At 36.9% G+C, this 25555-nt stretch overlaps 1 protein-coding gene across 1 annotated transcript in view; it reads left to right on the top strand.

Annotated features, from left to right (window-relative positions):
* The window catches only part of LOC123314933 (suppressor of lurcher protein 1), a 723759-nt gene that overhangs the window by 117033 nt on the left and 581171 nt on the right, over window positions 1-25555 (top strand). The window contains exon 3 of the mRNA XM_044900400.1: window positions 17610-17793. Within this exon, the coding sequence (XP_044756335.1) occupies window positions 17610-17793 (184 nt within the window). The remainder of the gene's footprint in view (window positions 1-17609; window positions 17794-25555) is intronic.

Below are 25555 nucleotides of genomic sequence, written 5' to 3' on the forward strand. Positions count from 1 at the left end.
TTATTTCTATCGTCATTATTCAATTTAGTATATAAGCTTAGACTGTAATTAATAAAATCATCATTCATCTTCAGTTTGATCAATATACCTCTTGGGCAACTGTGGAGTTAAGACATTCCCTTGAACGTTCTGAGTCTGGTCGTTCAGTTGCCCTAAAAACTTCAAGCAAGTGTTGTTTCAACCAAAGAAACAACACACATCAAAAGAATTAAAGGCTTTCATAATAATAGATATATTGTTACATAACAAAGTGTATTGAAAATTTCGTATTTATTAACTGATGACATCGAGTTGGACAACATTTGTATTTTCTCCCATAAGCATCCTCAACTGCTCTGATGGCTAAATGTATTATTATTGAAAAAAAAAATGGAAAATGCTTTCTTTTCTGAAGAATAGAGAAAAGAGTTCGCTACATTTCACGAGCAATAAAACAGTTCGATTTAATAATTTTTATTTTGAGACTTGAAAACTGTTTACGGTTTTCATTGAAACCAGCAGCATAAAACATAAAAGGAAGTAATGTACTCTGTATTTGTTCGTCAGTTCATCCAAAGGATATTTTCGAACTCACTCCATTAAATGTGCCATAAATTACTTCAATAGCTCTATATCCGCTATTCGAAAAAGAGTAAACAGGATTTGTACATCGTTAAGATGATTGATAGTCCCATCTGAATTTCCAATTCTCGTGAAATACCATAATTTCAAATTTGCTCACAACATTTACCGCAATTAAAAATTTATCTGGACAGTTTTATCTCCGTTAGCAGAATTTCTTCACTTGAAGATATATACTTTTATGTCTCTTTGTTAAACTTTGAAGACCCGTACAGTCTAGCAGCGGATTTCACGGGTTGACAGTCAATAGATTTCCAGAACGAAATTACGGAATCTCTGAAAATATTGAGAATCAATTATTGAAACGTATTTATATTGGTCAGAATTTGATGCCAGAACGATATTCTGATTGGTAACGACTGAATTATCGATCGAAAACCAATTGACATTTATCCATCAATGGCATCAAAAGAGCGTTGGTTCCCCGATCAAGCTCTGTAAAACCTGCACTTTTCGAAAAAATATGATATCTAGTATAGGAAATCCATTCCATAAATTAAAATGGAGACGTGTTTCGTGGTGTCATAGCCTAAAGTATTTCGCAGTGAATCACCCTGTGTAGTACTTCTCGAAGAAGGTCATGTAATGAACTCCATTGGTCATTTTTGGCGATAGAACAGATTTTCATCGAAAATTCAATTCTCGATTTGCTTTTTATCGCCTGACTTAGTTTCCAGCCAGGTCTAGATGCAATGGAGAACTGGGAAAATTTAAAATTGTATCATAAATTCCCCTCATGCAGGACTTCTGCGAAAAAACTGCAATTAATTGCTTTCAATTCCGCTTTTGTTCATGAAACGACTGAAAAGAATGATAGTCATAATTCATGGAGAAATGAAGAACAGAATAATGTGTCGTTTGTAGCCACTCTACGCATTCATTGCCTGAATCGGGGAGCAGCTGTTTTTTTTTTTCCACTTCCATCACATCAGCAGTAAAAGTCTCATAATGAAAAGGGATTTGCGAATATAGGAAGAGGTCGGTGGAAACCAATGAAAAAGAATTCAATTAACTCTTTTATCGAGTTATTAAGTTGGCTTTAAAAATTTCTACACTGCGGGTTTATTACACGTTTAGGCTCATTACTGAGAATCTATATCTACTGATGAAAAGAAGTGCGCTTAAACGATAATTCTCTGTAATTTAGCAGAGCATTAAATGATTTTTCATGAGTATATCCTGATTTTTAATGAATCTTAATAACTTATTGGATATTTTTCAGAGGAATTGGAATTAACGTAATATTAACTTTAATTCGAATTGATGACATTTTTTGTTCGAGGCTAGTGTTTTTCGAAGCACAGAATTATAAAACCACAGGGTGTGGCAGAGCCCATTAAAGAGTTCCGAAGGGTAATTTCTCGGGTTTTAGTGGAGGCAGATAGGTACGAAAGGGCTCTTTGTGTTCCTCAGGGTTTGTAGTTTTTAGAAAGCACTATAATTTGGTCAGAAGGCATGGAGGCTATGCCTCTCGTATGCCCTTAGTTTTTCAGGATGGCTATAATATGATGGAATTTATGGCAGCTCTGTAATCGTGACAGCTAGGAAAAAATGGATGACAAAGTTCCGACCCCGATTTTCGAAAGGTTAACCCTTTCCAGCCCGAATTATTATCTGCCCATTGAAAAATATATTTCTCAACAATAACTCTGTATAAGGAGTATACTAAACACATTGGTGAGGAAAAAATTTTTTTTCCAATTCTTGAGTAAAATATTGACTTGATGCCATATGGAGTCAGTGGACATATGTATTAGGCACTTTGGAATGAATAATAAATGAAATTAGTAGAATCAAAGGGTTATATTATTTATTTACATGAAATGAGGTGAAACAACTTTTATATTTTGTTAGACATAGGTTAACTTTACTTTACTTTACCGTTTTCACTGATATGGCCGAATTTTGGGTGATAATAACAGTAAAAAAATTTATAATAATCACTTATGCACGTGGCTTCTGGCGAACCGTATTTTCGACTGAACATAAATGAAATTCCTCCTTATCAAACTTTTGTAACTGACCCAAATTTTGATAATGTCACCTATACCAATGAACGATAGATCCAAAGCTCATTGTGGAATAGCTTTCTGTTTTAACGAAATGGACACTGTTAACCCAATGATGCCATATGGCATCATTGGACTGGAAAGGGTTAATGATAGCTTGAGCCGCATTTCTCCTTTTCTGTTCAACTGAAAACTCATTTTTTGGGTGCCTCTTTTTCGTATTTGTCACTTTAGTCACGTAGTCGAAATTTTTTTCAGTCACCATTTCTGTGATAATCGTACACCCTAAAAGTTTTTTGACATATTTCATTTCCTTACGGCCGTTTTCAATAACCTATCTATCCATCAAAACGGTGGATAGATAGATACTAGGGATAGACAAATCTGTCATACTGTGCTTGTTTACGTTTCAATATTCTATCTGCAGATAGCGATTCTTACTGGCCGCAGCGATCTATCCCTTCCTCTGAAATGAGGTCAGATTGACAACCAGAGATAGGAACTTTCATTATATATGCGCCTATCTGCGTTTCAAAGAAATTTGAAGTAAACCATCGATTGTAAAAATTATCTCCGGTAGTTCAGTTTTTTGATCTGTCGAGTTCGAGCAGTAAGGGGTAGAGATAAGCGTTGGAAATTGCTATAAGGGTGCATTTCAGTGCTTTTTTCTTAACAATTGAATTGTAATTAACTTTAAAAAAATGGATTATTTAAGTAGCGACGATAGCGACATGGAATTATTAGAGATGATTGATGATGAAGAAAGTGAATCGGAAGGTTCTGTGAGTGAATTATTGGATTTAATTAATCCATATTTGAGGGCGCAATGTGGGAAAATTGAAACCGAAGAGTTGAAGGATTCGGTCAATCTTCTCCAACTCTCCTCTTTCAATTTATTGTTGGTAGCATTAATAGCTCTGCTGGTAATAGCCCCATCAGCTGCTACAAATTGTACCAAACGCATGGCCTCTTCTTAAGTCATTGGTTTTGATTTAGGCTGAAAAAATCATTGCCTTCAGAACTTGAAATTAATGAAAAATGAATATCGATAACAACGGCGCTTTTATTTGAAGGTACTTACGGTTGAGGAATTCATTTTCGAGTATTGCGTGGTTGAGAATCTCGATCAACAATTATTGTGATGTATTTATTGCCGTATGCACCTTTCATTGAACGACGTTTAAGCATAGAATCTCTATGGGAAAAAAAGACATTAAGGAATTAAGCTCGTTTAATGAAACGGTGCATACGGGTATGTAGTCATACACACACGATTAACCTTCCATACATAATATTCAAATATTTACACTTTCTAACACACTCCAATATCTCAAACACTAGAAATGAATTAATGATGTGAGGTCTTATATTAGTGTTCTGTGGTCTGAGCTGAATAGATTCCTATCTATCCTTGCCTTGAGATAGATAATGTCAAACCATAATTGTGAAATGCAAACCATAGATAGATAACTACAAGGATAGATAGGCAGACAAACTGGAGATAGCGATCTATCCCTTATCTTGGATAGGTTATTGAAAACGGCCGTTATTTGTTTATGATTCACATCACGCCGTACTGTGTATCGCATTATTCTTTCAATGAAGGAAGTGCAAAAACCTTTCGATCAAGTTGACCACATATTTTCATACCTCAGAACATATTCATGTTCAGGTTTTTTCGGAAGTGATGCATTTCATATTGGATAATTCATCTTTTCAAATGATTTCAATTAGGTATGTTGAATTAGTTATTCGATTTCACTGAAACTTTACGAAATATAAGTACCAAGTCGATGAGCCAAAAAATAAGTTTTCACTTATAAGTTCAAAACAAAAGACTATTTCTTCTTTTCTTCTATCATGTCCAGATCACAAGGTAGACCGAAATTATAGTAGTGAGATATTCAGAACGCAGTTGCTCTCTGCGTCTATGTATTCTTTTTGATAATTCTGATATTATGAATTTTACATATTGCCCAAAAAATATAATAAAATTATAAGAGAGATAATAAAATGTCACAATCGAAGTGAAGTCTCTCTAAGCCAGCATTCTGCTTGTGGAGTTAAAACATGAATATCCTCTATTGAACCGTCGAAATGGGTGTGAGGGCATTCTATGACCAGGTGGTGGATGGTTTGTTAGGCTGCTCCACATTTGTCACACTGGACGTTGTCAATGAGACCCCATTGATTTAATGATTTGTTGCACATTCCGTGTCCAGTTCTAATCTATTGAGGTTGCACCATTGCCTTCGGGGAAGATGGAATCTACTTGGTTTGTTTGTTGGATCCTGGATGGAGTAGGAGTTTCTGATCTCTTTGCTGCCTGCTTGTGAAGTTAGTCAGTTGACTTACCGTTCTCACTGGAGGTTGTCTAGATTTTAATCTCTGTTGTCTGATTCTGGTTAGTTCTTCAATGTTGGCATAGTTGGATTGTTTTGGCATTTTGCAACTTGAGCTTCCAGCGTCGCTATTCTTCTTGTGTTTGGGGGGGCGATGTTTCACAGAACTGATATGGTACCTGATATTAGCCGCATCGTGTGGCTCAACTGTGTGTCTATGATTGAGGTATGAAGACTATTCAACCATACTGGCGCGCAGTATTCCGCAGCGGAATAAACTATAGATAGGGCATTGGTTCTCGGCTGTTGCACCTCAAGATGAGTTGGCCAGTTTTTGTATTATATCGTTTCTGGTTCTAACTTTGGATGCTGACTTTTGCAGGTGTGGTTTGAAAGTCTAAGTACGGTCGAGTGTTACTCCTAGATATTTTGATTGTGGTTTAGGATGACTACTTTAGACTCAATGTGTAGCTGTTGGTTTGCTTCATTGTTGTTTAGATGGAAGGCCATCAATTCGGTTTGGGGAGAATTTGGCTGCAAGCCCCATTTTTTTTAAGAATTCATTCATAATGAATAAGTATTATTTCAGTAACACTTGGCATTTTAGCAATTTTTTGTCTTGTACTCCCAGGGCCCTATCATACACGTATATGAACTTTCTTGATGTTGTAGGTGTGACGTCTGAGGTGTAAATATTAAACAATAGTGGTGATAGTGTTGAGCCTTGGGGTAAGCCATTTTGCAGGGTTCTGAATCTACTTGTTTTTCCGTCCAGATGCACCTAGAAAAGGTGATCGCTCATCATTTTGTTTATGAGTTTGCTGAACGTACTTCATGGTACCAGTTCATATAGCCTCAGTATCAACCCTTTTTTCCAGACCGTGTCGTAGGCGCACGTAAGATCTATGAAGGCAGCTGCTGTTTTGAGTTTTTTTCGAAGCCATTTTCGATAAATGTTGTAAGAGCTAGTGCTTGATCGCAGCAGTTTCTTCCTGGCATGAAATCTGCTTCTTCTAGGGGTTATTGCAGTGAATACAGCTAACGGAGAATTGAAATGATTCCGCATAAAAATGTGAGATCCTAAATTTCATCTCTACTTATAGGTATATATAGAACTAAGTTCAACCTAATTTTATAAAAGGTTCTATTTATTTGAGACCTTTCAGAAGTAAGTTTGTAATGCGAATAGCAGTCACTTACTAACCCCTATTAAATTTTTCTACTAGATTTCGTATGCTGGTTTATTCTTCTAGAGTTATCACATCAGGCGTGTTTCGCCTCTGTAGCTGAAATCTTAGCAGAAATATCCCGACTATGCTCTGAATCTTTCCAGCATATCAAGAAACGATTTCCACCTTGGGATTTCTGATTATATTAGTGTCAACACGTGTCCCTATTTCTTTTGTTGCTTTTTCTCTTCTCTTGAATCATCCATGACATCCACAGAATTTCATCTTTAGCCGGTTGTGCACATTACCCGAAACGAAACGGCTAAAATGGTATTTGATTATCATGCGGGGAATGATGTCTCGTGATTGGTCAGATGACAGACGACGCGTCAAAGCGAAAATTTTTTAGCTTGAATTTTTATATTTACTTCACTAAGACAAGCTTATACATAAAATTAACTGTAGCGAATATCAAACGAGATATTTCACACTATCATCACAATATCTCACACTATTCGTTTTTTGATTGAAATTTTTCCTCAGATACAAAAAATTTAGAAATCAAAATTTGCTCATTGAATAAAATCTTTGAGTCATTAAACGGCGTGATTTTTTTCCGTTTCTTTCTACAAACCTTTGCAATATTAACTCAAAAACTATTTTTCTGCATAACTCAGCATCAATATACACGAGAGGATAAAGCATTCAAAAGGTCTTGAGACATGCTAGATCGCAGATAGTATGAATCCGCTTTCAGGCTGAAGCCCTTCTTTTTTGTAGTTAAATTATCAAGACCAATTGAATTATCCTATTTCTCGTGAAACTAACACTGTGAGTAGATAAACAAAAAAAGGTGACATCTCTATAGAATGAAAAGAGATATGAGTTTGCGGTTATTGAATAAATCATATACTCGTATATACTAGCCAAACCTCGCCATCTCAAAGGAATGCAAAATAGCGTTCAATAAGGTGAGGTTAAGTTACATAATATCCATTGGTTTGCAATTCAAAAATATAATTTGATATGTTTGACTGTTAGCAAATTCTCAGTGCAATGTCCTCCAAACTAGCCTAAGTTTTTCAAAACAAATTCACTCATTTAGAAGTTAGAAACCATATTCCTTCTGCAAACAGAATTGTATTATATTTTTTATTTCCAGCGCTTGTAGAAAAAATATTGTCCCTAACTCTTGCGGAAAGTGTTTTGCCCGGGCAAGTATCATTTTCTGCACTTGATAGGAGAATATCAACTATTTTGACTAGCATGCGCGTTCAATCTTTTTCCCGCACGCATTTCAAGTGGCAAAAGTTCACTTTCCGGGAAATGGTAAAGAGTAAAATTAATTCTGTCTCTATGCACCGAACGCCGACGATGAGATAACCATGGTAAAGACATGCAGAATAACGTCCGTCATTATACTGTCATTATATGAATTGATTCAATGACATTTGTTTCGTGACAGGGAAATATTTATATACAGAATGGGTCTTTGACTCGTACAAATATTTTAAGGGTATATTCTTGAGGTCAAAACAAACACTTTTTTCTGAACAATTTTTTCCGAATTGGCTCGGTTTTGAAGATACAGACAGCTAAAAAACCACAAAAAAAGTCTATTAAACGGTTTTATCGAATGAAATGAATTTCGGAATATAGCTTTTCCTTTATTTGTTGAATCTTTTTCGAACACAAGATATCACCCACGTCTTCCAGTTTTCTCATTATGAGCCTTACGTACCATAAAAATAACAAGCAGGGGGAAGTTTTCTTTTTTTTCCAATTTAAAGATAAAAATAAGATGGTTTAGAGGAGTTAATAATTGATTTTGTGTTATGGACAGAAACTATGTTTGGGTTTTTCGAAGAAGGGTAAGGGGAGGAAACTGGAGGAGAGCTTTAGGGATAATTTGCCAGGTGAACCGAATCTGACTTTGTGGGTTGATCAGAGGAGGCATAACTTTTGGGGAACAATTTAAGAGCTTCAAAGTAGAAGATATTTTCTAAGGCAATTACGTTATTAATTTTCTTTTGGTGTGCGGTTCCTCTTCGTGAGAAAGACCGCAGTTTCAGCAACGTTTTTGGCCCTTACAATTTGCCATGACCATAGCGGTGACATTTGTGACATTGCACCACTGGAGGGATATACACAAAAATTCTTCTAATGCAATCCCCAGAGGGAAATATAAGTAGGGTAAATTTGTACCTTCAAAAGTTAAGACCCAGCTCTTGGAGGGAACATATTTAACTATCCCGTTAGAAACTGACCGCCTATTTAATTGTCTGACTTCAAGGATTTTGATTTTCGAATCAGCCTCACGAAGAAGATCTTCTGACGTGATGTCGGAACCAACATTAGTTATGACTGCCTTAAGGTAAGCGCACATACAACGGCATCGGACGGACGGCATGGAAGGAACGGTACGGCAGCGGCGGAATTTTTATGAAGGTATCGCACATATAACATCGGAATCGCCGGACTCCGGAGGAATAGATTAGTTGCGGTGAGGAACCAGCGTTCGTTCTGGAGGAAAAAGAGTTTCAAAAGCGAAGGAATCGTAGACGAATGTGGATACATGACATATGTAAAAAAGGAAGGATTTTGGAGAATATGTTCATTTATTTCCGGACTTGATGAAGGACGAAAAAAAAATGGTTGCTATAATTTCTGTCACTTAAATTGTACAGGGTGGGCAAATTTCGATGTTTTTGCACTACAGCTTTAAAACCAGAGGAGATAGACAAAATCGGATACCCCATTCTCGTTCTCTTTTTCTGAGAAACTTACAATAGTTACTAGTGATTTTTAGCCACTTTCTTTTGTTTTTGAGTTATAAGCAAAAATTGGAAAAATGGCGATATCGAAATAAATTTATATCTCCGCTAATACTGATGATAGAGCTCTGAAATCGAAACATTATACAGGCACTTTTTTACGTAGAATCCAGTGGCGTGCTCGCCTTTTTAGCAGGATTTTTAATTACGAAGCTATGATCCAAAGTTTTGTTTTTTTAAATGGGAACACTAGTTTTCTGTGCAATTTTTTGAAAGCTTAATTTTTACTGATTTCAAAAATATATAATATCTTATGGTTTGTATCAATATAAATAATAGAAAATGGTCAAAAACCTTTTTTCTCAATATTTCTATGGTTTTAAATTTAGACGAGCACAGAAAAATAGAGTTTCCTATAACAAAAGCCGTCTCCTTCCAGCAATGTCTTTCTTTCTATGTAGTTTACCTATTTTCACAAAATTTGAAACAGATATATTTAATAAATTTTCATAATAATGAAAAGACTTAAAGAAGGAGACAGTGGTAATCATACGATGCTATATGTTTCTGTGCTCATCAAAAGTTGAAACCATAGAAATATTGAGAAAAAAGGTTTTTGACCATTTTTTATCATTTATATTGATACAAACCATATGATGTTATATATTTTTGAAATCAGTAAAAATTAAGCTTTCCAAAAATTGCACAGAAAACTAGGGTTCCCATTTAAAAAACCATACTTTGGATCATAGCTTCGTAATTAAAATTCCTGCTAAAAAGGCGAGACGGCCACTGGATTCTACGTAAAAAAGTGCCTGTATAATGTTTCGATTTCAGAGCTCTATCATCAGTATAAGCGGAGATATAAATTTATTTCGATATCGCCATTTTTCCAATTTTTGCTTATAAGTCGAAAACAAAAGAAAGTGGCCAAAAATCACTACTACTATTGTAAGTTTCTCGGAAAAAGAGAACGAGAATGGGGTATCAGATTTTGTCTATTTCCTCTGGTTTACTTTTAAACGGGTAATTTCGATGTTTTAGCACTACAGAAAGCTGCTAAAACATCGTGTACCCCTGTACAATTCATTATAATTTTGTACGCGCAGTATTAAGTTCTCCTGAAAACTCATGCTTTTGCCGTGAATTCGTATTTCGTATGACTACCCGTACAAGCCGCTGCATGTAGAGACTTGTAAAATGACGCAGATGCCGCGGCAATCTCCGATTGGTATCGCACATATGTCGGGATCGGCCGGCACAGCAAGCATCGGTCGGAATTTAATTCTCGTTCCTCAATTCCGTCGGATGCGATGCGATGCGATGCCTGCCGTCCGCCCATATGTGCGTTGCTCCATTCAGTTCCATTGAAAGTAATTTATTCCGATCCATGCCGTCCGTCCGATGCCGTTGTATGTGCGCTTGCCTTTACTTGTAACCATACAGGAGGGAACGTAAAGGTCCATGTTATTTTGGGAGGAAAAAGGATTTTTCAATAGGAAAGAATTAGCGGCGGAAGGGGTAGAGAATTCTATAGATAATCTATTCTTGTCTTTCTTGAAAATGTTAGCTCCTTTAATGAATTCCACCCCCAAATTCATGGGGTGAATATTCCCGATATGGCAATTTTTTTTGGATTCAACAATGATTATGAATGGGCCTTGTAAAGCCCTTTTTTTTCTCTGGTATCTCGAGCGCCAGCTATTCTTTGAAGGGAAAATAGCAAACCTACCCTAGTAGCTCCAAGCCGAAGTTCGGTGTTACCTGGGGTGTTAGCGATAACCAGTGAATATCAGAATCGGATTTCACAATTTTATTCGTTGTCTCGTGATAAGAAATACAATCGGCACAATTATTATATCGTTTCGGTCGAATGAAAATCGTAATACAATAGAATAAGAGTCTACTTTATAGCACTAAGGAGGTTTTCCTCGGAATCATATACAAGTACACGAAATGATGGATTCGCGGAATGAAACGGACGGAAAGAAAGAAGACGGGGGGATCCGATCTCAAACGTATCGCGGATGTTACAGACTCGTTCGCCAGCCAGAACCAGCGTGACCACGCGGGTTTCATCCCTGACGTGTTTGCACTCCGGCCAGAAACTTCCCCCAACGCAGAGAAAGGGTAAAGGGTGCACAAACGGGTTACCACGTTGGTTTCCGCTTCTGACGTGTTTGCACGCCGACCAGAAACTTCCCCCAACGCAGTGAAGGGGAGCAGGGTAAGGTTACACAACGGGTTGAAACTGAGGTTCCCAAATAAAATATAGAAGGCTATCTTACCTCTGGACTCGGTGACGGAGCGGATGGATCTGGTTCCTGACGGCCAGTCGGCACACTGTCGTCAAAGTTAATAGAAGCGAGAGAAAAAAACAAAAAAAACTACAACGCACGACGGATATCGAGCAAAAAAAATGAAAGAAAATGCGCATTACGTTGACGAACTATGCGAATTTTAATGCAGTACCTATGCGATTTGATCAGTCGGCGAACTGTACGAAAACTACTCAGGCGGCGAATCATACGAATTAATTGACCAGCGGGGGCACATAGATTTTATATCGGCCGAGGGGGTGCGGAAACGGGATGTGCCTCAGATGTCAAAAATCGGTAAGATTCGCGTCGATGAAGATCTGTTTATCGGTGCCGGCAGAAAAAACTTGGTTATCTCTCAATTCAAGAGGTTTTTCACGGTCCGACATCGTTTTTCAGAACTGAAAACGGAATAAAAAACGCTGCGGACTGTTTACAACTCTGAACGATGTCGGAATCCTGAATTTAAAACCGAAATTCTTCTCCAGAATTAAAATTAAATAAAAATCAGTCAAAACAAAAGAATTTTTCCAAGACGGGGTGCATTCTTCTTTAAAAAAAAATGCGACTTCGTCACAGCCTGTTGAAGTAGGGGTGTATTTTAGGTTAATTTTAGGGTTATTCTTTCTAGAAGAGGTGGACTTTGAATGATTTTTTGATTTAGATGTGAGCTGATCTACTATTTGAGAGAGGCTATCTACTCTTTAAATTGATATCTGATTGATTCAATCTCCTTTGACAAAAGAATAATGTTTGCAGGTGAAAAAGTGAAGTCGTTCCCATCCTTTAGAGTATAAAGCGAAGAAACAGTTTTTTGTGAGGTAGGAGTGAGATGTGAAAGCACTTGTTTATCAGAAAAAAACGACGAGGAGCAACTGTGCCCCGTCAATGTCCCAATCCATCTCTCTTCCACTCATAGGAAAAAAATTGCAAGCGGATTGTAATCAAAAAATAAGATAATCCTCAAATTAGTAAAGTTAAGTTGTCTTGGTTGAAGGGATAACAGACGGACTTACCACTTACACTAAAGAAACAGTTAGAGTAGTTGAAAATTAATCAGATATGAAAGGAAATATGTACGAGAATTCAGGAAAAAAGCGCAGAGGGACACCACTCGAACGACGGTTCATTTACAGAGTTCAACCCCAAACTCATATCTCTTTTCATTTTGTATTGATATTGACATTTTTGGAAATTTGATGAGTGTTCTCACCGTGTTAAGTTTATTTGGTCTTGATAATTGAATTACGAGAAAGAAGGGCTTCAGTCTGAAAACGGATTCATACTATTTACGATCTAGTATGTCCCAAGACATTTTGAATTCTCGATCCTCTTATGTATATTGATGCTGAGTTGTGCAAAAAATTAGATATTGGGTTAGCATTGCAAATGTTTGTAGAAAGGAACGCATTTAAATGATTGAAAGATTTCATTAACTGAGGAAATTTTGTGTACTGTATTTGTTATACCGAAAAAAAACTTTCAATTAAAAACGAACATTCTGAAGGAACTCAATTGTTCGATATTCGTAACAGTCGATTTGATGTGTGAACATTTTTTTCAAGAATTTCTCAACGAAGTAAATGTAAAAATCGAAACAAAAACATTTTCGGATGAACGCATCGTCTCCCAACTGACCAAACAAACAACATTTTCCGCGTGTCCTCCGAATACGTTTTTAGCCGTTTCATTCCAGGTAATGTGCAGAATAACCGGATTAAGATGAAATTATGGAATTACATGGATGATTCAAGATCAGATTAAGAGGGACACCTGTTGACAATGATACAAGATACAGTCAGTTTGCGCAATGTCTAAATCGTGACTTGATGTGCTGGAAAGATTCAGTGCATAGGTGACTCTTTCTGCTGTCCATGATTACGCCGTTGAAAACACATTCTCAGGCCAATCATAACCTAAGAGACAGCTGATGATTTCTCGGTGATAAGAGCAGTCTTTGGTTTGTGATTGGCCAAATAGTGTAAAAATTATGATATTATAAGTGGAAAAGTATTCTAGCAACTAGTTAGGTTATGAAGTAAAAGATGAGATTAAGTAAGTCAGTTAACAGTTTGTTGTTACTTGAGTATTTCACGAACAGAGGGAAACGTCAAAAACTTTTCATTCGAGATAATCAAATTGTCAACTGTCAACTGTTCCCATACGTACGACGGTCGCCGTCGCGTTGTTGAAAACACCAAAATTTTTAGACCAATGATAACTCAAACATAGTCTCAACAACCCAAAGTTGTTTTGGTTATTCATCTATAACTGAACATTGACATCCGAATTGTGAAATAATAATTATAACATGAATCTACCTTTTTTCCTTAGAAATTATAGAACCCATACAAAATGATGAATGAATCACGCCATCCTAGAATAATGCACATAATTCAGAGAATTTTTTCGTTTCGTGCAGCAGGATGAAAGTAAAGGAATAGATTTCGGGTAATGTATAACCCTTAACGAATAACTTATCATCATTTCTGCATTTCAAATCCTTGGAAGATGGATAATAGTCCAGACAGAATCTATATTTCGTTCTGATGAAAAACCAAGATCTCCACTGAAATGGATGATTCACATAATTCGTGTCGGGAAAATTGTTAGACCCTTCGATTTCGAATTATTCCCAGTCGTTTTCACGGATTATGGAACATCTGTGGTCTAATCGATATTTCGAGGGAATTCGTAATCATTCAGGTTCTTCGTTTCCTCAACTCACTATAAGAAAAGTGAACATACGTTTGCTTAGGTATAATTGATTAATTTCTCAATCCACGTAGTAAATGACACAGAGTTCTAAAGGAGTAGCCTTGAATTGAAAACATTAAAACCTTCAAATGATACCTGGAAATGGGTGACCATTCTACATTCTACACTACAAATGAACAACTCAAAACATCAAAGTTGTGGTCAAACACATTTAGGCATCCGTGACAATGCTGTGATGATCCGTCAACTCACGAATGTTTTATTTTAAAACTTCAAGTAATACTACAGAATAGTGCTGAAATACAATAATAAATGAACTACAACTGTGTACACAATATATGAGGAGACGGGAAGGCAGACTGAGTCTAGACAGAAACACTATATAATTTCAAGTGAGTTTTTCTCTTACTTCCTCTATCGCATTATATTCATAACTAAAAGGTATATATCAGAGAACGATTGATTTATAAGAATGAGGTCTAATATATAACGTTGTTCCAAAATAGAAGACAAATATCTGAGTCGACTCTAAGAATATAATTAATGTAATTTGATTTGATAATTCCCCACAAATATAGTATTCCCCACTGGAGAAGCAGACCTGTTTGGACCGATGTTCAAAAATACCCATACAAGGACTGGATACTGAATATCCGGAATTCTGTGTTCAGTTGAAAATTTTTCTATTCTCGATAGCGTGTTTTGAGTAGTTTGCAAATGAATCAAATCGAATTCGTAGCCACCTCACACAGCGATGCAGAATCGTATCACAGTTCCAACCAAGGACTTTATATATCATTAGTAGGTAATCAAATTCTTAAGTGAAAGTGTTAAATTTAGGTATCCTCATGACATATTAAGTTTGTATCTCCCATGTCATAAGTTGATCTGTCATCATATCCAAATACTTCGAACAGACATGTGGAACTGAAAGTAACGAATTGGTTTTCTCAACTTTAAGACTATTTTGCCAAATTTCCGTAAATTTCCGTGTGCAGTTTGATGAACATAGTTCCAGTTATTCCTCTTAGAAATCTTTGCTGTGTCGTCATCATACCAAATATGTCATTGCAGAATTCTTATTCGAGCTATATCATCGATTTTTACTCCGCTACATCAACGAAAACCGCCAAAAACTTCGAAGATTCATGCAGTCGAGCGGTTTTTTTCAAACGCTGCATTTTCCGTGCTCGAATTGGTTATAAATCAAAATGGCCGTTTCAATATTACTATAATGAATTAATCAAAAAATGAGTCACACCGTGTTCTTCTTTAGTGAGAGATCTATATTCTGCATAAGGTTTTGTCAGTGGAATCCGATATTTTTTGAGATTGAATTTTTTTCCTTTTGGAGGTTTCAACATTTGCTGTTATTTAATAATAATTGACTCCCGTCAATAGGTCCAATTTTAGGCGAATATACACGATAAGTCATTTTTTATAGTATACATTCTTCACCAACATTAAATAGTTTAAGAAGGTTCATAAAATGAGAGCTGTATAGATTATGCTCCTCGTTCTCCTACCTCAGCTAAAATTGATGTTGAACTGGAATTTCATAAAATTTCCAATGTCCGTCAAGAATACAATACTTGATTATTGAAGGCCTTGGCTGAAAACGAACATTGATTTCATAAATCTCTAATGGAGCTTCCAATTTTATATGAAGAATAGTAATCGGCCAGAAATCGAAAATCGAAAGAATGTAACCCTACTATGGATCTAAGCCACAGATAACAGTACAGAACACGAATATACAGTATTCTAATAGGTATGTGCTTCTAAGCCGCCATGATATTGGAAAATTTCCCAATTGTCGCCACTGTCCTGTTGAGCATCAAGTACACGGGGCGAGTTTACAAGCTGCAACCCGGCTTTTCCACAAGCTTATTATTCCACAAGCATCATTCCTCGCACCTACCTTACTACTCCCTTAATCTCTATATTTTGGCTGCTCTCGCTTTCATTCAAAGTATAGAATATTACTTTTTATTTGGGTTTTTTCCGATAAAATTACAAAAAACAACGTACGCGTAATTTATCAGGAAATAACTGTTTTATATCGAATTAATTTAATAGGATTTTTCCAGCGTCTTTAGTAAATTACTTCGGAGAAATGCCTAGATTTACTGTTTATCATTGATCGATATAATATATACAACATATTGTACAGGCTAGGCGAAATTCATGATACCTTAACTACAACTTTTCAATCCATGGAGATAGAGGAAAATGAATGGCACATTGCGGTTACCTCTTTTCGGGAAACTCATAACGACATCAACTTGATTCCTCTATCTATACCTGTGGCCAAACAAGTATTAACCTATAAAGCTCCTGATTTCACGGGACCTCGGGTTTATAATATGCTGCCTGAAGTAATTAAAATTCTTCCTTTGCGAAGTTTCGAAAAATCACTAAAAGAATATCTTCTAAAGAAATGTCTTTACAATATCAATGAGGTGTTGTAGTGTAGTTTAGTTTTTGATTTTTATCTGTTTTCTTTCCCCTGACTATTTTTTATATAACTATGTAAGATTGTCACTAAAAAAAATAAAGCAATACAATACAATAATCTCTTTTGTTTTCGAGTTATAGGCCAAAATTGAAAATTGGGCGATTTCAACTCTAATCATTTATCCCCGCTTCTGAGAGATGCTTTTTCCATGGCAATACAGTGCCGTACATTTGTTCTTCCAAGAGGTTTTCTTTGTTAGTTATAACTTCAGAAATATATTATTATATATTCTTATGAACGTATCTGGCCAATATATGATATATTCATCATATATTGGCTAGATACGTTCATAAGAGTCAATGGATTGCTTCAAAACAATGTCTGTATAATGGTTTTATTTCAAGATACTAGCACAAACAGAGACAGAGATGGTGACCAACGCCAACGTGGAGCGCACCCAAATTTCAATTTTGGCCTATAACTCAAATACAAAAGAAAAAAAACTAAACGCGAAATGCCATTCATTTTCCTCTATCTCTTTGGATTGCGAAGTTCTTGTTCATCTATCGCCTATCCTGTACATGTTTCAGTTTCCTCTCAGTCTTCCTCAGTTTGCCTGCATCTGGATGCCGTTCCAGTTCTTTTAGAGTTCCATCACAGATTACAGAGATATCTGTGTAATCTCTAATCTGTGGAGTTCAATGATCCTGAGTGACTACTCCTAAAAAAATAATATAATCCAAAATGTCGTGCACGAGTATTCTTCATCATGAGATTTCGTAGATTTCATAACGGTTTTTTATTTTTCATTTTGAGGTTTGCTATATCCGAAAAGTGGAAATTTTAACGATCATTTCCAAGGATTTCACAAATTAGGCAATGCTGAAACTTCAAGAAGTTTTTCATTCGATGAGAATAAAGCGACTGTATAACACGGTTAATGAAACTTCAATGTCGAATTTAAGAACTCGTTAACAAGGGTGATCGATCAAAAGATGCGATGAAGGTATTATCAAACCCTCAAGGACTTTTTTCGCGAACTCTTTAATTAACATCACTCAGAACTTGTCGAGAAGTTCGGAGGGTAACAAGTGGGTCGAATTCTATTGAAATCTGGAAAGTTCGCAGTGGTCTGACTGAAAAAAATACTAACGAAGCGAAACTCACACCAAAACCAATTGACGTTCTTCATTATTCCAGGTTGCGAATGCGTCGTTTTCTCTGCCACCTTCGGCAAAGAGAAGGGGGTCTTCAAAAGTCCGGATTATCCAAAGCCATACTTGCCGAATATCGATTGCCTGCTCTACACTTTTCTGGGAAGCTCAGACGAGATTATAGAGATCAATTTCATGGATTTCGACGTACGTAGCAGAGGAGAAACAGAGTAAGTATTGAAGTTTTTTGAGTCTTTGGGAGTAGAATTGATTCGAAACATACAATAGAAACTAGTCTTTTCTCGATTCCATTATTTCCACAATTGTTATCCAGGAATGTACACCCGTCCATTCAATGGAATTGGGGTTCTTGAGGAAGGAGAATAAATTAATGTGGACTTGGGACTTCAAGCAATTCGACTTAGTTTCCCAGGTATTGAAAAAGTTCCGTTCGAATGTATGCGGATTTTCTATTGAATCTTGCAGGATTATTTTCCAAATTCGAGTTTGTTGAACTAAATTCGATGGTTTTCCGCTAACACTTGATTTCTAAGTGTTCGGTAAAATTTTAAGATGCATTATGCATTGATGTATTTTAACGAGTTTTGTTTCCAAGATTTTAATCGCCAGATATTCTTCTGAAAGGACAAAACAGCAAACCGACCAAGGTATCTACTAGTCGGAGATGAAGATTCGGGTTATCTAAGGTGTTAGCGATAAAGAGTACCTTATTTAAAACCAAATCTCATAACTGTGATTCATACAAGGATATCAAAGTCAAGAAATACACAGATGATGGATAAGCTCAAAATGAGGAAACAGAAATCAGACAAACACACAATACTGTCTTATTTCTGTGGTGGCTGGCCGATAAAACAAAATTGTTATAGTTGAATATATAAAAGAAAAACAAACTTCAAATTGGCGAAATTCAATCAATTGAGAAATGTGAATGTAAAAATTTCGTCAAAATCGGTTGCTTTGATTCTTTCTGATTCAGTGAGGTAGGTGTGTAAGGAATAGCACAAAATATTATGGCAACCGGCTGTTCCAGAAAGAGTCAATCAAATACAATCGGTTAGTTCAGATATAGGTTCGATCCTGAGCACTTTCAGCAGTTTTAAATCTACAGGCCGATTCGAAATATTGTTGAAATTTCAATAATGAGGACAGGGTTAACTCAGGTGAAACACAATGCAATAGTATACAATTTACTGAATAACAGGGGTAAATTACTATAGTCTCTCCGTGGCAACCCTGAGTACTACCGCAGCCGTCTATAGAGTACTTTAGAAGGCTGTGGAATTACACTTTTTTTTTTTGGTGTAGCAGGGGGAAAATCTGCAAGACAGACGAACACACCCTCTCCTGAGGGAAACAGTGTGGGGATTCTCACTCTCTGAGATCGAGAACCACTAAAAACCCTTAACTGCTTCTTCATAGGTTCCGGGCATTTTGCCTATTAACCAGTTGACTCTTATGGTTTCTGGACTCTCACACGATCATAGTCGTGTTGATATTTGTATGCTGCCTATAGCTTTTATAGGTTAAGCTCTTCTTTGGTTACTTAAAATCCTTAACTGATCTCTCGGTCTTCGGTGGTAGGTTCTTGACCTTCTAGCTTCCTCCGTTGGATCGTAGTCGACTAATCTTCGTAGTTCCTCATTTGGATGTTGTTTGGCTTTGTCGAATATCCTTTCCGCCTTTCTCTTCATAAATTCTGTAACTGGTTCCCATTCGAAGTCCTTGTAGATTTGTGTGTTCCTAACAAACCAGGGTACATCCATCGCCATTCTAAGGAGTTTATTCTCAGTGGCCTGTCATCTCTTGATGTGGGTCTTGGCTGCGAAGCCCCATGCCGCCGATCCATAAGTGAGTTGTGGTCGCGCGATAGTTTTAATCATTGTCAACTTGATGTTCTTATTCATATGACTTCTTCTGACTATGATTGGATAAAGTCTACTCATTGCGGCTTTTGTTTTATCAACTGCACATTTGATATAATATATTGATATAAGTCCTCTGTCAAGCTTCACTCCTGGGTATATTGCTTCATTTTTCCATTCAACCTCTTCTCCATCAACTTCAAGGTTTTCCTCCATCCTCAATCTTCTCTTTTGCAGTAATATTGCTTGAGTCTTTCTTCCATTGATTTGGATTTTCCATTTGATGCACCATTTGAGTAATTCATCTATGGCTTCCTGCAATCTCTGGTATATGATCTCCGGGCGTCGATGTCTGAACGCTATTCCCGTGTCATCTGCGTACAAGGTGAGCATATTTCTAGCATTCTTCGGGATATCATAAACGTATATTATGTAAAGCAGAGGTCCAAGTACCGATCCTTGAGGCACTCCCGCTTCCAATTGTCTGGTTTGAGAGGTTGCTCCATCTATCTTCACATAAAAGTTTCTATTCCTCAGATAGTTCCTTATAATCTTGCATAGCTTGGTCGAATATCCTGCTTTTCTCATCTTGTAGATTAGGCCTTCGTGCCATACTCTATCAAAAGCTCTCTCGATATCCATCAGAACTAATCCTGTGGCCTCTTTGGTCTGCATTCCTTCGGTGACGTATTCTATGAGCCGTAGCAATTGGAGTTCACTCGAATGTTCTCGTCGAAATCCAAATTGTTCGGGTAGAATTATCTTCAACATTTCTGTTTCCTGATTCAGCCTTTTAGCGATAACCCTCTCGACGATTTTCCCTAGTGCTGATAGTAGGCTGATTGGTCTATAATTTTGAGGAAATTTCCGTTCCTTTCCAGGCTTGTTGAAAACTTTAAGGCTGCTATTTCTTTTTTAGGCAATTTCTTCAACATATAATTCGTTATCCTATCTTCTCCCGGCGCTTTCCTGTTTTTCAATTTCATTATGATCTCTTTGATCTCTGTTGGTGAAGCCGGTTTTGGAATGATTTCGGTTTCCGGTGGTTCCATCAACAGTTCTTCGTTTGCCTTCACTTCTTCTTCTAGATCTTCATTGTCATCATCATTTCTGTAGTTTATTCTGGCTTCTCTCTCAATTGTGTCGGCAAGTGCTTCGGCTTTTTCAATTCTCGTATATAGCATTCCGTTTGCTCAATGCAGTGGAGGTATAACTGTCCGTTCTGGTCGTAAGCGTTTTTGCATTTTCCAAGCTGAGTGATCTATTGTATTCAGTTCACTTAATCTCTGGTGCCATCTGTTATTACGCAGTACTGTTAAAGCATTTTTCAATATCTGACTATGCTTATTCAGTTTCTTTTTGTCTTCTTCCCTTTTTGTAGTTCGGTAGATTTTTCTGAGTCTTCTGTTTTTTTATAAGTTCCTTTATATCCCTTGGCGTATCTCCATGTGAATGTTTCGGAATTGGTTTCCTTATTCTCTGGGTGCTTTCTTCATAGGCTTCTTTCATTTGATTTTTCCATTTTTTAACTGCTTCATCTAATTCATCCCGGGTGTTTATATTTGGGGAATTTCCGAATTTCTCCTGAAGTAAATTTTTATATTTCTCCCAGTCTGTGCGATCCTTGGTTTGTGTCTCTTCTTCGTTTCTTGGGCCATGTCCCACTATGAATTCTATGGGATTGTGGTCTGAAGTTTCGTCTTCTATTGTATCAATGCTGATTTCTTCAGTGATGTCTTTCATTACGACAATGTCCTGTACATCGGGTAGTCCATTTACTGTTGGTATGTAGGTCGGTATATCAGGTCCTATCACAACTGCATTATGTTTTTCAGCATAAATCTTCAGTCTCCTCCCGTTGGTATTTTCCACCCTACTGTTCCATTCCTGCGATTTGCAGTTAAGATCACCAATTATGATTTTCGGGTGTCTTCCTTCTTGTAGCATTTTTAGATCCTCTTCCAGCATGTCCTTATTCGGTGATTTATGAGTCGAAATAATCTTCACTTGTCCTCGATTGGTATTCACAATAATCGATATTGTTTCTTTTTCTTGACCATTGAATATTTGGTCGAAATGGTGATCCATATTCCTTCTAGCCAGTATAGCAACGCCACCTGTGCTGTTAGGTCTATCATTTCTGTATATACAGTAATTAGGAAATGGTGTCCGAACGTTGGGGTTATTAAGTCTTGTTTCTTGGAGAGCTATGACATCCGGTCTCTTCTCTTCAATCAGTTCTTCGAATTCGGGTCTGCGGGCTCTCAATCCTTCGACGTTCCAAGAGACGATTATGAGATTGTTCTTTATCGTCGTATCAGCCATTAAATATTCTTAATAATTTGCTGCATCTTCTTCTCAATCTCTTTCTCCAGATTCTGCATCATCGTGCTGAGGAGGTTTTTCGTGAACTTATCCAGTTCCTCAGTGATTCCAGAAATTCCTTTCCTGGTTTCGGCTTTTTTGATAGTTTTTGCCTTTTCCGTCTTTTTCTCTGGTTTCTTCGTGTCTTTGACTGCTTTGGTTGCAGTTTCCTGGGGTTTCTTCACTTTCGAAGAGTTTGGGGCTGGCTTCGGAGTATTTTGTGTTGGCCTCGAGCTGGTTTGGTTCGATCTTGGCGATCTCTTGGTCTTTTTAGTGACCAATTTCCATTCGCTACATCCCTTGTAGCTGGCTGGATGTCCTTGCTCTCCACAGAGAACACAAAAACTCCTTAGTGCTGTGATTTGCCGAGCATTTCACGCACCTCCATCGAAAAGTGCACTTACTTTGGGCATGTCCATATCGCTGACAGCGATAACATTGTCCAGGCCCGGTCGTCCTTTTCTTAGGTTCAACAACACAGTTCATGTTGTAGAGCCTTCTCATCTCGAAGAAACCCTTATTTTGGGTTTTAACCAGCAATAAGGGCATCGGCCTCTTTGTTATATTTGAGGTCATCCTTATGACCTCAGCATCGACGATCCCTTGATCCTTGAGGTCGTCAAGGATCGTCGGGATATCTGCATCCAGCGGTAGGTATCTCACTACCGCGTAAATTTTCTTCTCCTCCTCTCGTTGGAGAGTGTGAAACTCTCTGTTGATTTTGTGGAGGAATTCAGTCATCCTTCGGTGATCTTGTGGGGTTTGTGGGACGACCCTAGTTCCGTCCTTCACAGCCAAGTGTTACGACTAGAAAGACTTAGCGTGAGGCCTGAGTGCACACTGCAGTGTAGCGTTTGGCGGGGCGGGGCGTCCAGCGAAAGCGTCAAACACGTGTTGAAGATTGGAAGTGTCCTGAGTACGGCCTTTAACAGCGATGGATGCAGCGTTCTTGTTTTCGTTCAGCTGAGCGTGGAATCTAAGTTCAAGTCAGTTTGTGTTTTAACAGCGTTGTGTTATGGGAGCACGATGTCGTTGGAAGAAATAATGCTGCACTCGTCGCAAAACGCTGTAGTGAGTCAGGCCGCAAAATTCCCGCTCTAAAACGCAGTATTATGAGCGTTACACGCCCCGCTGAACGCTATTCCACTCAGGCCTTACCCTTAGCGAGTTTCTGATGATTGGCTTCGGCTTTCCACAGCACTAGGCCACAGAAGTCAGCTTCGGAAAAAGGGATAACGACTAGTGGAATTACAGGTCTAACGTCTAACTGACTTTTTCAATAAACCTATCTATCCATTTTTTCAGTTACTGAAATAGAAAAACCATCAGACTTCGTTTCCATGATCTATCTGTAGATATATTTTAGAATGGATTTCAGGACGGGGTTGTAGGACGGGTCAGATAACTGTATTCTATATGTGGCAACTATGGGTATTACACAGCCAAGCATTACCATCATTTTAACTTTCATCCGGATTCTGGAAGTAAGTCAAGCACGACATAAAAAAGTTTTATAGAAAAAAGATTCATAAATTCATCTATTCCAGAAGACTGTGTCTTTTCGTTGGAAAAAGACTACACTTTGTTTTTGAATTTTAGTTTTATACTCTTATGATGTGAACTGCTAAATAAGCGCATACTTAATTTTTTCAGAAGCTGATATTTCATAGTTGAATGCTTCACAATTATGTTGATTTTTTTATATTTTGAAAAAAAAGTTAATCATTTTGGATGATATATGTTTCATAGAGACGAATGTCTTTTATATTGTGGTTGTTGTTTTTGTTTAACAAAATGAAGACAATTATCCAGTAACTGTCATGGTTATTTCACGAAATAATTTTTAAGCGGTGTGGGGTATTTCTACAATGAATTATGGAATTTTAAGAAATACTTAAATTGGAATTCACCATTAAATTCTGCGAATCTGCTCTGTTTATTCAAACATAAAATTCACAGAATAAATGTAATTTTCCAGTTCAAAAATAAAAAAATTCTTTTGTGATTTCACAATGAGTATTCACAGGTTTCGTTTGTAGAAAAATAATTAGAAAAAATTTCATGTGAAATCACAACCAACTTGTGATTTATATTTTTTGTGATTTTATAAGGTTTTCCTTTCAGAATATTCCTTGTGAAATTACAGTGATTATCGTTGGTCATAAATAACCCAAGATTTTCACTGTAATTTCACTATTTCGTTCTCTCAGTGTGGATCTTCATCAAGTATCGATAACATCAATTCAATAAGAGTATGTCTAAAATTGGTCGAATGTTTAAATTTTGATATTTTTCGAACTGGCTTTACCACTTAGATCACACGAGTGTTCTGAAAGGACCAGTTCTTTGAATGCTACAGAAGCTTCATCATATGTTTGTTTTGAAGAAAAAATTATTATGAAAAAGTTCTAGTTCCGTTCTTTCAAAAGTGTTGAGCGGCTTCAAGAGTTATATATGAGAAGTCTTAGTGCGAACAAAGTATCCTGCAAGCCTTTTTTCTCAGTACTTTGAACAATAATTCTGTAATACATCATCGGGTCTCGAAAATCGCTTCATGTTAGCTGTTGTGAAATTTTAAATTTCATCGCGAAAATACTCTTTTCTCATTATCATGAAGCGTTCCCCAGATATTCAGATTCACGCATAAAACGAGTATCGGGAAGCTTCGAAGACGGGAAATAAGGTAATGTACGGCATCCAGAAAACTCATGAGATCATTTCGGCGGTGGAATACATAGGAAGTGCTTCATTTCCGATCCGTAAGTGAAACGTTAGGCGTCCCATCCATTTCCCAATTACTTTCCGACAAGGAGGCAAATAAAGCCGGAATTTTCAATTTACAGTTTGGTGTTGGCGTCGAAGTGGAGGGAATAATTCTATATCGATTTTATCGAAGTGCGACTAAGTATCTAAATCGTGTAAAGAATTATTTGTATTCGGTTATTGTTCCTGGATGTTATTTTCAAGTAGAAGAGTAGCATAGTTGAATATCCTTTTTATTCAAGCTGATAGATTGATTAAAAATAGATTAGATGAATATTTCTTTTCGAGATTCCATCGGAACACGGATTTTTAATTCGAATGTCCGTCATTTATGTTCTTTTTGCCCTCCCGGAAAAAGAGAAATCCAAACCTGAATGAAAAGTGGCATGTTGTTTACTATTGCGATGAATTTTCGAACATTACACTCGAACAGAAGCACATGAGGTGAAAGCTTGTCCACTTCTTCTGATTGTTGGAATATTGCTTGGATATTGTTATTGAAAGAATTGAAATGAATTAGATCAATTTCATTCTTGTTAAAACAACTATGTACCTACATGTCTTGAAAATAAAAAGTCGAATAAAACAAACATAAATACGAAATCGAAGGAAAAAATTACATTAACTGCTCGAAATGTCCTCCATTTTGGTCTAAACATTTCCTTGCTCATTTCAAAACATCATGAATGCTTTCAAAATTACATTCGAAATGTTCTTTATTTTCTGGCAGTCTTCTTCTAGTTTCGCAATAAGCTGATCCGAACTAATAATCTCAGGGGAATATACAGGCTGGGCTTTTTACAACGAAACAGACGAGACAACCACCTTAATTGTTAAAGAAAGTAATTACCAATAATAATTATTTCGTTGTCTAATGTTGACAATTAACGATTACCATCGTAACCACAGAATGAATTAGTCAAATAATTGATGATTTCACATAGCATGGTTAGCGGAATGACTGGTACTGTACGAAATT

The sequence above is a fragment of the Coccinella septempunctata genome, chromosome 6 (genome assembly GCF_907165205.1).
Source record: "Coccinella septempunctata chromosome 6, icCocSept1.1, whole genome shotgun sequence".
Taxonomy (NCBI): domain Eukaryota; kingdom Metazoa; phylum Arthropoda; class Insecta; order Coleoptera; family Coccinellidae; genus Coccinella; species Coccinella septempunctata.